Raw genomic sequence first — 15,206 nt, 5'->3', positions numbered from 1 at the left:
GTTGATTAGATCGGGAATTGGATTTCCCCTTTAAATGACATATTTATCCACTACTATTCAAAACAGAAAATACTTCAACAAGATATAACTATAGCAAGTTGTCTGGTAACGATAAATGTTTAAATATCAGTTACTGCATACTGTATTCCAAATATTTCAAATGATTCAAACTCGCTTTTAAGTGATGTCGGTTGTCCCGCAGTCTTTTGGTGTTCAAACGTAACGAGAGAGTTCCTGTTTATAATTTTTCTGGTCTTGTGGAAGACAACCAATAGAATAAACTACACAGGTCAGATGATGTCACAAAGTTTTATTCTTCACACCAACATACACAGTGTAGCATCTGACTGAGTTGGTCAATGGGTAAATGAACTGTTTTGTAACTTAAAACACGCTCACATTTCGGGAGTATAGTTTGCAGTCATAATCGACCCAACTGCCAACTAAACATACAAATTAGTGCTGGTGTTCATCTTGTTTTCTCTCACGGGATGAATAAAGTACATCTAGCTATCAATTTGCATGGAATAGTTAGCTCGGTTGTCGGAAGCGGTCGGTGAACGAGCTACAATTTGAATAGGCCATGGCGTGACTCGCCGTACGTCACTACTGACCACGCGGAACACGTCAGCGTGACGAGTGGCCGCCATCTTTGCGGAATTCTCTCAAAACAATGGACAGCTAGGTCATTCTCTGCCCTTCAGTTTTTTTTCCTATGCATGTTTTGAGTGGCAAATTTTCTCATTGAACTTTGGAATTAATTCTAATTAACTATATGCTGCCTGTTTCTGCATTTAGCAAGCGTGCCAATGCCACCAACCACCTTTTGAGAATATAAAGAATAATAAAGGGATGAAAGTTTGAAACAGATTTAACAAAAAGGTTACACCTAAAATATTGAGCCCCATTTTCTCAGTATTGAGACGTTGGCTGAAGATTGGCGCACTTCCTCTGGATGTACCGATTCATAATGACGATATTTATCAGAGGAAAATGATACTCACTTCACTGGACTCGACTTTAAAAATTGTGTCTGATCAGGCTGGCCTTGCGTAAATCAATTTTATACACACACTAGTTGGACATTGGACATGCTGTTTGTGTGAGGTAGTTAACGTCTATGAGCTATCCAAGCTGGTTAGCTTCCGCGAGCTGTGCCAGTGCGATGAGTATTCCTTAAAAGTGTTACTCGTTCCACAGAAGACTAAACAATCGTCACCGCGCAAACTCAATGAGGTTCGAAAATAAGACATGAAGTCAACCCTTCAACTTGCTAGCCGGCATTCGCCGCCTTTTGCCGCCTTTTTCGCGCAGTGCATTGTGGGATAGAAGAGTGTCCATGTTGTGTGTCCTCTGGCGGCTCCTCGATGGCGTACACTTCCGGGTAGTCGTCCGATTTAATTGTGACGTTCCGCTAGTAAACAACACCCTTCTCTGAGCCGCGACGGCTGTTACATAAGGGATGATGTTTGATGTGTGAATTATGTTCACACGAATGACTTTTGTTAACCTAACACGTCATACTTACTTGCCATGTTTACGTTCCACCCAAGTGAAGCTCAGCTCTTACGTAATAGTGTAGTGCGCGTTAGCCTCGCCGACAGCGCCCTCTAGAGTTCATTTCCATTATTACAACTACCTTCTAATGACTCAGACAAACTTTATTAGTCCCACAATCGGGACATTTGCAATTATATGAACATGTACATAAATATAGACCAGCATCTATCCGTCTATGTGTGTGTTGATGTATCTATCCTTTTCAAATGAAGGTGTCACTGCTGCCAAAACCAAGACGATACATTTATTGTTTATGATCCCATTATTTTTGACATTATGTTGTTGTGATCTAATTTCCGTTTGACACAATTAAGAGAGGAAATAAATATGTAGAATTAATAGAAAATTGCTGCATCAAAGAAAACAATGTTGTTGTATCGACATGATTTTCCTAACCTGACATACACTGGGCGGTCTTTTCATTAGGTACTCCAATTATGCACACTTGTGAGGTGTGTACCTAATAAAGTGCATTCCCCGTGGCATGATGATCGTTGGCGAGCAGAGGCTTGGTGTCCAAACGTGGCGCGGCCGTCCGGTCCGGTCGGGAACCTCTGGCGGGCGGCAGCGTCGTCACGGCGACGGAGGAAGCACCTCCACCGTGTAGCTGACGCGCTTGGACCGCAGGATGCTGTAGCTGTTGTCAAAACACAACACGTCTGCGCCGAGACGCGGCCGTCCGCCACGAGCGGGTCAGTGAATGCGGCATGACAATACAGAGACACAAAGCCAAGCTAAAAATACTTGTTGTATTCATTTATTGTGGTCAGATATTTTCATTGTATTTTCTTTTACTTTATTTCTTGGTATTTTATTATATTTTCTATTGTATTGCATTTCCTTGTATTTTATTAATTTGATTGTCTGTACTTTTTTAAAATGATACTTTCTTGTCTTTACTTTTTTGTATTTTCTCTTATTCACTTCTATTTTAGTTTTACTGTATGTTCTAGTATTTTATTGTAGTTTCTGTTTTTTTATAATAGATTTTATATTTTATCAGTATTATATTTCCTTGTATATACTGGTATTTAAGTGTATTTATTTACATTTATTTCCTTGTATTGTGTATTATTTCCTGGTATATTATGGTATTGTGATGCATTTACTTTTATTTCCTTGTATTTTTATTTATTGTTTATTTTATGTTTTTATATTTTCTGGTACTTTACTGCATTTTCTTTTGTAATGATTGTTTTGTATTTTATTGGATAGTGTTTGATTTGATCATATTTTCTTTTATTGTATTTCTGTATGTTATTGCATTTAATATTATTGTATTTCTATCATGTTATTGTATTCAGGTATTTCCTTTGATGTTAGTGTATTTTCTGGAATTTTACTTTATGTTATACTCTTGTAGTTTTTTTAATTTATAGTGTTTTTGTTTGTATTTTACTTTGATATATTTTCTGCTATTTTATTGTATTTCCCATTACCTTATGGTATTTCCATGTAGTTTTCGTTTGCTGCATTTTATAGTATTTTCTTGAATTGTATTTCATTTTATGTAATTTTATAGTGTTCTGCTATTTTCCTTAGTTTGACTGTATTTTCTGGAAACGAATCTATTGTATTTACTTGTGCTTTTGTGTGTTGTATTTTTGTGTGTGCGTTTTTAGTGCAAAGCTGCTGTGCGTGCCCTGAAAAATAACGTTTTCTCAAGTCCAAAGTGTGAATAACAAAAGTGCGTTCTCTATCATGTGACTCTGCGTGTGTGTGTGTGTGTGTGTGTGTGTGTTGCACTCACACATGCCGGCTTCGGGGCAGGTGATCACGTTGTCCTCGGGCACCAGGTGCGCGTTGTAGCGTTGCGTTGGAACAACCTGCAACATGGCCGCCGTCTTCTGCCCGCCGCCCCGCGGCGGGCGTCGGTACACGCCGAACCCAATGTCAGCGCCGTCGCTGGCGAACTGCCACCTGAAGGGGGCGCCGCAACGGTCGTACAGCAGTTGTTTTAACTGTAAAGCGTTTTGGGATCTTTTTTTTAACCAATCTTCCCTAATTCGCTCAGAAACTATTCCGTTTTTGTGCTCAGGCCTGCCTAATATAAAAGTAGTTATTTGGCGGCATCTCGGTGCCAAAGAACTACAGTGTTAGGGAACGAGCCCAGTCCCAAATAGCAAAATTCTCACCCCCCCAAAAATTCAAGTTAAGTTAAAATTGCCTGTAGATGCCACAAGATGGGAGCAAAGCGCTACTTTTATACCAGCCACGGCTTCGGCCTTAGTGGAGCTGACGGGCTGAGGTCACGCACCTCAGCAGGCTGCAGGCGTCGCTGACGTCGTACTCTAACTGCAAGGTGGCGCCGCGGCTGACGGTGACGATGGTGTCGTACTGGACCTCGATCGAGTTTTGGATGTAGTACGAACGCGGCACCGTGCCGCCGTAGTTGATCTGCAGATCGTCATTGTCATTATCGTCCTCATCATCATCGTTGTCGCCGTCACGCACGCTCACCATGGTTCTGCAGCGAGGGTCCCCGTCCGGGTCGGTCCGGGTTCCGCCGTACGCCGCCGGAAGCTGCTCGGCGTCCACGTGTGTTCGAAGAACTTCCTGCCAGTTGCCTGCTCACACGGGCGCGAACAAACGCAACGCGTCAACCGTCACTTGCTGCTCGGCGGACTTTGTGTTGCAGCTTACGATTATTTCGATAATTGATTGCGTTGATTATTTTGGGGGATTAATTGATGAATCAGTTAAAAAAGCATTTGAAATTTCCATCCCTTCATTTAAAAACAGGACATTATTTCAAAGTGACAGTGCAGAAAATGCACAAACATAAGTTGATGATGACTGAGTTGCCGGTTTGCTCCGTGACATCGGTCAGAAAATCGGCAAAAATGATGATCGTTGTTTTGCGCAGTAAAAGCAGATGTCTGCAAATGTCTTATTTCGTCAACACAAAAGAGAATCACTTTGCTTTCGCGGAGCACGACAGAAATCGGACAATATTCACTGGTGAACAATTTGAAGTTCAACAAGGTCTCTAAACGATTCATCAATTATCAAAATAGTTGTCAATGAAATTGATAATCGATGAGTTAATGAATTATGGCACCTGTACTTGTGCCCAAAGCCTAATACAAATGAACGCCGACCGGGAAAGCGCCAGCGCGTCCGCCAGGCGAACGAAAACAAGCGCGAGAGAAAATGCGCGGGAACCGTCGCCTTACTTCCGAGAACGACCAGCTTGCGTCGCGTCTCCTCACACAGGAAGTTCTTGATCAGGTTGTAGGCCACCGGGAACACTTTGGGAGCTGCGGTGGCGGCCGTGAAGAAAAGCACGAAGAGGACGACGGTGAGGAAATTCAACAAAGTGCCAGCCACAATGCTAACGAGCTACCTTTGATGAGGAAGACCCTCTTGAGCCCCTCCGGATAGTTGTCCTCAAACATGGTGAGGATCTGCACGGGCGAAACGGCGGCACACGGTGAAACGAGACGGCGCTAAAACAAGAGGGCCGACACGGCGGCGGAGGACTGACCTCGCCGTACGTCTCGATGGCGGGCTTCCACATGTGCTTGAAGCCCAAACCCTCGCAGTCGTAGATCAGCGTGACGGACTCCACGTTCACGCCCAACTGCGAGCGCCGCAAATATACGATGAGGAAGGAGGGAGCAAGGATGCAAGGGGGGGAGGAAAGGAGGAGTAGGACAAAGAAGCAGCGCGAGAAGAGGACTGGAGGAGACGAGGAAGGATGACAAAGGACGTGATAGGAAACAAAAGGGGAGGAAATGAGGGCTGAGGAAGGAGGGGAGACAAGGAGTCAAGAGAGGGAGGAAACTCGTCAGGAGATTGGAGTGACACCAAACAAAGGGACGAAAGAATGAAGGACAGGAGGAAAGAGGGATGCGAGGGAGGAGGAGAAAGGACAAACAAAAAGGTATAGGAAATGAGGGCTTAGGGAGGAAGGACACGCGAGACGAAAACAAAGATCACTACGAAGCATGGCAAAAGGACAGGAGGAGACAAGGCGGCAAGGGAGGACGAGAAAGGACACACCAGAAGGGAGGCGGAAGGAAACCAGAGTAGAGGAGACAAGGATTCAAGAGAGGGGAGGAAACCACAAAAAGGGACTAAGAGACGAGGAGAAGAAAGAAGGACACGCGAGAGGAAATGAGAGACAATTAGGAAGCATGATAAGAGGATAGGAGGGGAAGAGGATGCGCGGGAGGAAATGAGGGCCGAGGAAGGAAGGACAAGAAAGAAGCATGAGAAGAGGTCAGGAAGAGAAGGAGGACGAAGGAAAGGTGAGTGGAAACAGGAAGCTCAAAAAAAGAGAGTAGTTAAGGAAGCATGACAAAAGTAGCTGAGCTAAAAAGGACAAAAAGGGAGGGAACGGTGGCTGAGAAAGGAGGAAAGGACAGGAAGAAGAGGACAGGAGGAAACAAGGATGCAAGGGAACACAAAAAGTAAGGAACGAGGGTTGAGGAAGCACGGAGACGAGAGGAGAATAGTACGCATGGGAAGAAAGTAGGACGTAGGGAAGGAGTCAGGTAACAAGACGGGAAAAAGGAAGCTCGCGAAGAGGACACAAGGAAGGAAGGACACATACAAGGAAATGGGTAAGGAGGCATGATGAGAGGAGATGAGGAAAGAAGGGCACAAGAGAGGAGAGGAAGTGAGACGAGAGGACGTGCGCAGGAAGGAGGACGCGAGGGAAGATAGGAAGCGCAGGAGGAAAGGACACGCGAAGCCGACCTTGCGGGACTGCTTTTGACATTCACGCTGCAGCATCTCCATGTTCCTGATCTTGGTCCTCACGAAGTCCTGCTTGCTGGCCGACATCAGGAGCCCTTTGGGGTCCAGCGGGCCCACCACGTCGTACCAGAGGGGGCTCCCCTCCTTGTCGTGGCCGCACATGCCCCCCGACACGTAGCGCGCGATCACCTGGACGCGCCGACGACGTACTGCTGACGGCGGACGCGTCGCAAAAACAAAACTAAAAAAAGACGGCGACGTCGCAAACCTCGGGAGGCGTCCAGTCTGAAATGATGCCGTCCACCTTCATGGTCCTCCTGAAGTCCGCGTGCTGCGCACGCCAACGCACATTCACGCATTGATCACAAAGAAATAAAAACATTCCATCAATCCAATTGATTTACAGCGTTAAGGTCCAGGAAAACAGGACTCGCCATAGAGAGGGATATGGCAAGATGTAAATATAAGCAAGCACAACATCAATAAATATACACACACAGCAGACACGCTCACCGAAAACATTGCAGCGGAGGCAAAATGCGTTTTAACATTCAAAAGACACAATTTACCTTCCTGATCATCACTTCAGCTTTGGCAACATTGAAACTTCTGGCTGGAAAAAAGAAGATAAAAAAAAAAATTACAAATTGAACAAAAAGTTGAGAAAGAAATAACAGATAGTCGTAAAGTACCAAAAATCACAGTCAACACTCATAAATCGGTGAAAAAGTAACATTAGCTAGAACTATAAATGGTATTAAAAAAAAAAAAAAAAAAAAAAAAAAAGGAATAATAAATGAAATGAGGAGGGGAACAATGGTTAAAACTGATGTCACAAAAAAAGTCACCAAAGTCACAAAAATATATAGCGGAGGAAAGTAAATACGGTGGACCCTCACATATTTGCAATTCGGCATTCGGAAATGCAAATTTTCGTGGGTTTTCCCTTATCCTGTTTTGTTTTGTTTTTGTTTTTTTGCCAAAACCGTTGCTTATTAGCATTTTTTGGAGGTGGAGCCAATACCCTGCTTTTCGTGTTTTGTATTTACCCGACCCCCTTTGCTCATTTGCTTTTTTTCAAAAACTTTTTCCATGGCAATTGTAAGGGACTGCCAATAATTCACAGATGTTTGGGGTCGGGGTTGAGCCCCAAGTCTCAGAACAGCAGGGGGGACCGCTCGACTTGAAAAAGCAAAATAAAGAAAGAAATACATCATCGTTTTAAATAGCAAAAAGGAGCAATAAATATAAATGAATAGCTGAGGTAAAATAAATATGTGCAGGAAGTAATAAGTTAAAAAAAAAAAAAAAAAAAAAAACTATTAAGGAAAATAATAAAGAAATAATTGATTAAAGTAACAACAGAAGAAATAGCTGAGGAAATAAAGACAAAGAGAAACAATAGAACTAATAATTAAGGAAAGTAATCAAAAAATCAATGAGAAATATTTCAAATATATGAAATAATTACTCAAAGTACTAATAAATGAAAGAAACATTTTGAGGAGAGTAAATTTCCAGTGAAACTTGTGCAAGACACACAATGGCTACGTATTGGGATCGACCCCCCTAAAAAAACAAACCCTCCTACTGCTGGGCTCAAACCAGTTGACAGTTTCAGTTCACCCAGGAAACACACACACACACTTCGCTTGACCCACGTGGACTTTTGTTCTCCATTTTGTGGAAATATTGAAGTAATAATAATAATTGACTGGCTGGACGTGATGGCAAGTGAGGCAAAAGAACTTGATGACACTTTAATCTTGTGTACCTTTATTTGCGCTCCCTATTTGCTCTCCAGGGGGGACCTCAAAGCGCGATAAGTAAAACCAACTTCTGCCGCGGAAAACATCGAGTTAGCGCAAAGTTCTCCGGAGACAAACAAAAGTAGGAAATGTCGGCATGTTTGAAGCTTTCGTGATTGGTTTGCCCTTCAATAAATAATAATACAAAAAAAAAAAATCAACACACGCGCCCGCACTTGATGTGTTGGCTTGCTTTTCAGGTGGATGTGAAAGTGGTGATGAAGTTGAATCAAAAAAGGCTTGATTGCCTCTCTGATCTTTAATCCATACCCTTCTTATCTTATCTCCACTCAAAAGTCCGTGTGTGTGTCCGAGTGTGTGTGTGTGTGTGTGTGTGTGTAAGTGACCTCGGAGCCAGCGTAGCAGGTAGTGGTCGTGTTGGGCCGGAAGTTCGGGAAGGACGTCTGCGATTCTGTTTCGAAACTGTAATCACATCCAACACGACGTCAACAAATACTTGAAGAAACTAAAACGGTTACTTGAGGACAGTAACAAAAACGAACGACAAATAATTAAGGAAACTAACAATAAACAAACAAAACAAAACAAAACATTGTAACAACACATGGAAAATCTGCGCAATGTCACAAATAAAACAAACAGCCGACACAAGCAACAACAAAAACACCAAATAGTTGAAGAAAACAACGATACATATTTTACTACATCAACGCTAAAAAATACATAATTGAGTAAAAGAAACAACAACAAATAGTCGAAGAAAGTAACAAACCTCAAAAAGTCCTCGAAGAAAGGATCAATCAACAGCACAGTCGAGGGAAAATAGCCAAACAACAAATAGTTGTGGAAAGTGACAATAAACAAACAAAAGAACAAGGAAAGTAAGAATGAACAACATTTATTGAGGAAAGTAACAACAAACAGTGGAGCGACGTAAAAACTCAACAAAACGGTCAAGGAAGGTCACAATAAAATGCAAGAACTAGCTGAGGAAAATACAAACAACAAATACGAGGACAGTGGGAATAAACAAATAAGCGATAAACAACAATAAAGCCAGTATTTGAGTAACACAACAGTATAAACAACAAGTAATGAACACAACAAGCACTTTGATGTTTGATTCGTTGAAGACAATTCAAATTGTGTTTTTATTTTAGCGTTAAAATGACGGAGAAGGCTTGTTGTGGGATGCTGGAAAAATACAAACAAAAATACGGTAGCAGTCAAGCGGAACACATCATCAGTTCGAATTCGTTTGGCAAAAATGAGACGTATTGAAAAAAGTTTGACCTGCGTTAACGAATCAGCTTGTTTGGCGCTCAGATCTGCAACGCGTCCACTCATGTTGCCACTGAAACTTCCAGCCTGGGAAGGAACGATGCACGCTGGAGGGACGATCGCAGGCCTTGGGGGAGGCAACGCCACGCCCTCTATGCACACACACACACACACACAATCTAGTGACAACACATCATTTGGTTTTGCAACCCTTCCAGTTTGTTCGCTGGCCATTTTTGGAAGAATCTGAAATTTCTCCCTCGGTAGAATGAAAACCTTTCTTAAAAGATGATTCAATGCAGCTAATCGGGAATGTTAAAATGTGTAATTTTCATGGGTTTCAATTGGGCAGAAGTGGCGACAATGGAGCAAATCTGATTTAAAGAGGTGAGGTTGTTAATCACAAAAATCAAAACCTTTGGTCAACACCAAAGAAAATCAATAACATTATTCCATCACCCAAAACATTTAATCAACACACAAATAGATGATTGCAGTTTTATTCTTTTTTTGAACACCTTTCCTGACACATTCCCCTCCAATTTCAATCGCTTGTTGTCCAGTAAATATGAGTGTATGTATTATGTACTTACATTATCTGTGGAATGAATCAGCCATCTTTGCTACTAACGAATCCGTATGTGAGGACATCCTATCAAAAATATCAACTCTGCTCACATTTGTTAAAACTTTTACACCCATGATTTCAAAAATAAATCTTCCATATTAAAAACAAAACAAAACAGATAATCTCTCTTATGCATATTTTGTCAACAAAGACTTGAGATGAAACAAAGAAAAAAAGAGACACCTTGGCCTCATCGCAGACCAGAACGTGTCGGGATCACCCAGGGATCCAGTTCGGGTCCGGTAAAGTCGCGTTACATCTTGCTGGTGTGACCTTTGAACCCCACACACCATTTTAAAGCTGCTCTGTTGCTACATTCATAATTAGTGATGATCATTTAACTGTTGGCGAATGACTCGTCTGCATGCAGGAAAAAAAAAAGAAAAAAGAAAAGAGCAGCTGTCCAAATATGACAAAATTACATTTTGGTTCGTCTTTAGCACAAATTCATAAAATGTCACAATTTATGGCGGATATCTTTTCAAACTCAGCTGAACCAAAAAAAAAAAAAAAAAAAAAAAAAAAAGCAATATTTTAATGCCATCCATGCATCCGTTTTCCTTCAACGCTTGCCTATGCCAGCTAACTTTGGGTCGCAGTTGCGCGGCACATTGAGACAAACAAGGATGCGCAATCACACCGAAGGACAATTTCTTGTCTCCAATTAAGCTCACGCGTTTTTTGGAACATGAGAGGAAAATCCAACGCAAGCACTGCGAGAACATGAAATGCAAACCCAGAACTAACTGTGAGACAGACATGCTAACCACTAGGCAGCCATGCTGTACCACCAACAATCCATCCTTAAAAATTCATTTTTTTTAACCCAAATTCATTCGTGGGGGACAAGCGCTTCAGAAAATGGATGTCCTCAAAATGTGCCAAACCAATAAACAAATTTCCTCCGATAGTGAGCTAAGGAGCTTCATTTAGACAAAAGTAGTGCTTTGCTGCCATCTTGTGGGCTCGTAGGAAATTGCAAGCCTTCACATGTAGTCCATGACTGCACCACAAGGGATCCCTCAACCATTTTTCCCCCCCCAAAATCAAAATATAAATTAGTCGTCATTCGTATTATACGATAGCGAAAATACAAAACTGAGGCTCACGCAAAATCTGCAATTGCCGATAGATGCCACAAGATGGCGGCAAATCCCTTTTTTCAACACTACGGCCAACCGGAAGCTTCTCTTCTTCAACGCTGTTCCTTGGCACGAATGATGCCACGGGATGGCACCTAAGCACTACGTTTTCCTAAATGAAGCTTCACCTCACTTCAAAATCATTCCTTGGGACCAGGACACCACAACATGGCGCCAAAGCAATACTTTTATGTCAGACAGAGCTTTGGCCTGAGCACATAAACGGCGAATGGTTGAGTTTTTCAGTGAACAACAGAGGCTAGGTTCCCCCCAAAACTTGCAAATAGATAGTGTAATTGTTTGATGTGAGGCCTAAGCTTGTACACAATCAAAAAGGTTATTGTGAAGGAGTTAAGGTTGTGTGTTTGTATTTTTTGCTCGCTTTTGGACAAGCTGCTGTGCGAAGCTGCAAGGCTAAGAGCTGAATGTAGTGTCTTCGTATGTGAATTCAAATCACCTGATAGTGTGAATGAGGACGTCATTGGTCTTACAGCTGAATGTGCACACGCACGCACACAATAAAAAAATGTCAGCTGTCAATCAAATGTCATCACATTCACGTTTTGAGTCTTTATTGTCCTCCTTGTTTGCGTCTGACGTTTTGCCAACAGCAACATTTAGTCGAGGAGAGCAAAAATGTCAGCACGGCGTGCTAGCACCTGCCGCTCCGCTCCTCAATTGCACATTGGGTGAGGCGCGGAAGGCCGAGCGGGGGGGGGGGGGAGATCGGTCGACGCGCGGGGGTCTGTGTTTGATTCCGGGTCCCTCCCGAGTCCACCTGAAGGTTCCTGACGTTCCATCGTCCTCTCCCGCCGCCACCTGCCGGTGGTCTGAGCTTCCTGCGTGTCGTCGCGTGCGTGTTAGATGGCGTGTGTGATAAAGAAGAGCAGCTCCATGTCCATGGCGGCCGGCGGCACGCCGGCGCCGCCCCCGTGGATGACGGGGATCAGCGCGCTGTCCAGCTCATTCATGTAACGCTGAGGGAGGAGACGCCCACCGGACCCGGCTTGGTACTCAACCTCAAAAACACACACGGTCACACAAACAGACACACAAACAGACACATAGGGAGAAACACACAAATGTTGACACACAGCAAATGCACACACACAAGGACACAAAGAGAAAGACACCACACCTACACTATGGGACACAAACGCAAAGACAAACACAAACACACAGGGACACAACCAAACTCGCGCCCAGACACACGCATTGATGTTGTTGACACTAGGGCTGCACGATATATTGTTTGATCATTGTCATCGCGATGTACGTGCGCGCAAAGGTCACATCGCAGAGTCCACTGCGATCTTGGTGGACAGGGATCTCGTCGATGTGCGTCCCGCGTCCTGGACGCACAAACATGAGCAGGGACGCATAAAGTACGATCGATCTGCATCTTCGGACGCACGGCTTAGTACTCTGGCGTGGTGCTGGAAATCCGGCGTGTGAATTTTTGGGGGACGAGACGGGACTCGAGAGTGTTACTAATTTGGTTGCATCTGCCCCCGAATTTCTGAATGCTGCAACAAAAAAAGAAACAGGGTGCATACAGGTGTCCAGTCACATGAGGAAGAAAAAAAACATTGCCGCGACTTGAAAGCAGACACACGATGGGTTTCATTATGGTCTCTAAACCAATCAGACATAGTGAAGACCTTCCGTCTGATTGGCCGTGTGTGTGTGTGTGTGTGTACATGAGCGTGCACTTGAAATGGGGCTGCGAGGGTATATGAAGTTAAAGTTTTCTGATGGCGAGCCGGCAGCTGCAGTTACAGAAGGTTGAGCAGCATCAATGGAATTAGTTCCAAAGCCTAACTCCACCACGACGATGTGGGAACAATCTGGATTCGAGCCAAATGAACGCGGCCATCCCGCTAACACCAACGAGCTGCTATGTCGAATCTGGATGAAGTCGCATCAAAGACAACACACCTTCATTTTGAATTATGAACTATTACATTTTTGGAACAATAAACTGAACTTTGAACTAGTTGGAGTAGAAAGTGAACTTTCCCAATAATAATCTTGTATTATTTCACGTCGCAATATATATCACAGGCTAAAAAAAAATAAAAAAAAAAATAAATAAATAAAACTTGCAATGTCATTCCCCCCCCCCCAATTATGAGCAGCCCTAGTTGACACACACACACACACACACACACACACACACACACACGAGGACACAGACATACACGTGGTCTCACACATACACGTCTGCAGCAGTCAAGGCGAGGCCCACGGCGTCTGGCGCCACTTACCACGTCTCCATGCGTGGACACGCGCAGGCTGAGCGAGTTGATGGCGCCGGCGCCGAGGACGGCCAGATGTCGCGTCAGCGCTCCGCAGGCGGCCACGGCGATCTCCTTCTGGAAGACCGCGCACGCCGGCGGCACGGCCGTCGGGCCGCCGGCGGGAAACGTCAGCCGGTAGAAGACCTGCGAGGAGGACGGCTGCGTCAGCTCCGAGGCCGTCGCGCGCCAAACCACGAGACCGCCTCACCTCAGAACACTCGATGACACGCCCGTCGCACTCGAAGTGGGCGTCCTGCCGCATCCTCACGCTGCGCACGCCGTCCAGACTGCGCCCGTCCACACCGCTCGTCACGCTGCCCGGGAAGTCGAGGAGTTAAAAGGGGACCGTTCACTTGCGCGGACTTTAGAGGAGCGTTACCCGGCGTTGACGGGCGACGTCCAGTCGACCCAGCGCACGGTGACCGTTTCCCGGACCTCCGTTTCGTCCGTCTTTCCGCACGCGATGTCGAAGTCGTTCTGTTCCCGCAGGGCCGTGCGCAGGGCCTCCATGGTCTCCGGGGGCATCTGCACCATGAGACCGTCTAAAAGGCACCAACGCGTGCCAGTCAACGACGGAATGACAATGTGTACATTCAACTCATTTCCTGTCGTGGACGTTTTGATTTTATTGCCACCCTAGTACATAATGGTCAAGAAGGTTTTTCAACAGATGGTCTCACCCAGCTTTTGCGCAAAATTCCCATTTGTAAAAGACTGTAATGACTCACAGATCCCTGCAGACGGCGGCTTTGCCTCGCTTTGGATTTGAGATTAGCACAATATTTGAGTAGACGATAAAGATGAGGTGGTAAATTTCGGTTTGTCACGTTAATTATGAGGGAGAGAAATGCCAACATGTCGGAAGTCAGACATTTTTGCGGTCGACGCAAAAACTTCAATAAAAGCATATTTGTGCGGCCCGGAACCATTTGGCCACTGTCCATGTTTACTACACGGACATTTGTTGCAGGCGGACGCACTGTTGGGCCAGTGGAAAAACAGAGCCAAAAATGACCAAGGAGGTCTGTATGTGATTGTAAAGACACTTATTAGATGTGCAATCTACATACAACATGATGTATGAGTGAGCTAAATGGTAGTTAGCGTTTAGTTTTTTTTAAACCTAAAATAGTAATCGCTAGCGCACTAATGCTAATTCCGAATGCGCAAAGTTTAGCAAAGGCTGATCTTGTCGTCTCAAATTCTGTACAGAATTGATAGCATACACTCAGTACCACCATATGCAATTTAAGGATATTATGGAGATAACTCGCGTACTTGACATAATATCTACAGAATAGTCGATTCTAAAACGATTCGATCGCGACTGCCGTAGTATAAACAGAGTATGTGTTGCAGTAGTATTAGGAAGTGTGTGCTGCGATCGTGAGAAAAGACGACGCAGTTCACGGAGTGAATGAGGAACGCCCTGTAAAGGAAACTCACTGACGTTCAACTTGAGCCGCGTTTCCTAGTTGTACATCTGGAAATACATTTTGATTTTGCCATCAAAAGCCATTTCTCAGCCTTGTTTTTCTTTGTTTTATACTTCGACGTGTCAGTCACAAAAGTAGAAAATATTAGCATCAAAGTCACTGCTCTGTTTGACGTGTTTGTTTTCACAAAACGCTTGTTTTCTCCGCTTTTTGGTGGTGTTTTGGGTGAAACCAACCCGTGTTCAACCCGATTACTAAAGAACACAAAACGGTATTAATAAACCTATTCTGTGATTCTTTTGGTAGGTTCATTGCTTACATTGTCACGGACCACTTGAAAGCTCAGTCAAAATCCAATGTGAGAAACTGCTTTGAAAATGACTGGC

The 15,206-nt window shown here is 44.1% G+C and overlaps 2 protein-coding genes across 13 annotated transcripts in view; both read right to left on the bottom strand.

Moving 5' to 3' along the window:
- Positions 1 to 409: 409 nt before the first annotated feature.
- On the bottom strand, positions 410 to 9,548 carry sec14l7 (SEC14-like lipid binding 7). 6 transcript variants are annotated; one of them, XM_061697884.1, is made up of 12 exons: positions 9,327 to 9,548; positions 8,420 to 8,495; positions 6,834 to 6,877; positions 6,533 to 6,595; positions 6,265 to 6,453; positions 5,048 to 5,143; positions 4,907 to 4,967; positions 4,737 to 4,820; positions 4,021 to 4,130; positions 3,818 to 3,957; positions 3,311 to 3,480; positions 410 to 2,197 (listed from the first exon to the last, which is right to left on the bottom strand). In XM_061697884.1, the coding sequence occupies exons 1-12, from the start codon at positions 9,546 to 9,548 to the stop codon at positions 1,983 to 1,985; spliced, it is 1,470 nt and encodes a 489-aa protein (XP_061553868.1). In that variant the 3' UTR covers positions 410 to 1,982. The 6 variants fall into 6 exon arrangements, with proteins under 6 accessions (XP_061553868.1, XP_061553869.1, XP_061553866.1 ...); XM_061697885.1 differs by having other exon boundaries at positions 4,021 to 4,127; XM_061697887.1 differs by having other exon boundaries at positions 2,043 to 2,219; positions 4,021 to 4,127.
- zfyve16 (zinc finger, FYVE domain containing 16) overlaps positions 8,916 to 15,206 on the bottom strand; it is a 20,741-nt gene continuing 14,450 nt past the window's right edge. For 4 of the 7 annotated variants that reach the window (XM_061697771.1, XM_061697772.1, XM_061697770.1 and 1 more), the window contains 4 exons: positions 13,764 to 13,926; positions 13,593 to 13,698; positions 13,352 to 13,528; positions 9,989 to 12,103 (listed from right to left, as the gene is read on the bottom strand). In XM_061697771.1, coding sequence (XP_061553755.1) covers positions 11,945 to 12,103; positions 13,352 to 13,528; positions 13,593 to 13,698; positions 13,764 to 13,926 — 605 coding nt within the window. In that variant the 3' untranslated portion in view covers positions 9,989 to 11,944. Of the gene's footprint in view, positions 12,611 to 13,351; positions 13,529 to 13,592; positions 13,699 to 13,763; positions 13,927 to 15,206 lie in introns of all 7 variants that reach the window. The other 3 variants (XM_061697767.1, XM_061697769.1, XM_061697773.1) reach the window with 3 other exon arrangements.

Source organism: Phycodurus eques, chromosome 15 (assembly GCF_024500275.1).
Source record: "Phycodurus eques isolate BA_2022a chromosome 15, UOR_Pequ_1.1, whole genome shotgun sequence".
NCBI lineage: Eukaryota > Metazoa > Chordata > Actinopteri > Syngnathiformes > Syngnathidae > Phycodurus > Phycodurus eques.
Note: the sequence above shows the minus strand (reverse complement) of the source record. Positions and strands in the feature narration are given on the sequence as shown.

Excerpts from the sequence above, each read along its gene's own strand:
- sec14l7 (XM_061697882.1), bottom strand. The coding sequence starts at position 9,548 with ATGGCCAGCGAACAAACTGGAAGGGTTGCAAAACCAAATGATGTGTTG. Across the intron at positions 5,144-6,264 it reads GTCAAAAGCAGTCCCGCAAG|TTGGGCGTGAACGTGGAGTC; the intron begins GTCGGCTTCGCG and ends CGGCGCTCGCAG. Across the intron at positions 3,481-3,817 it reads GACGCCTGCAGCCTGCTGAG|GTGGCAGTTCGCCAGCGACG; the intron begins GTGCGTGACCTC and ends CGCCCCCTTCAG.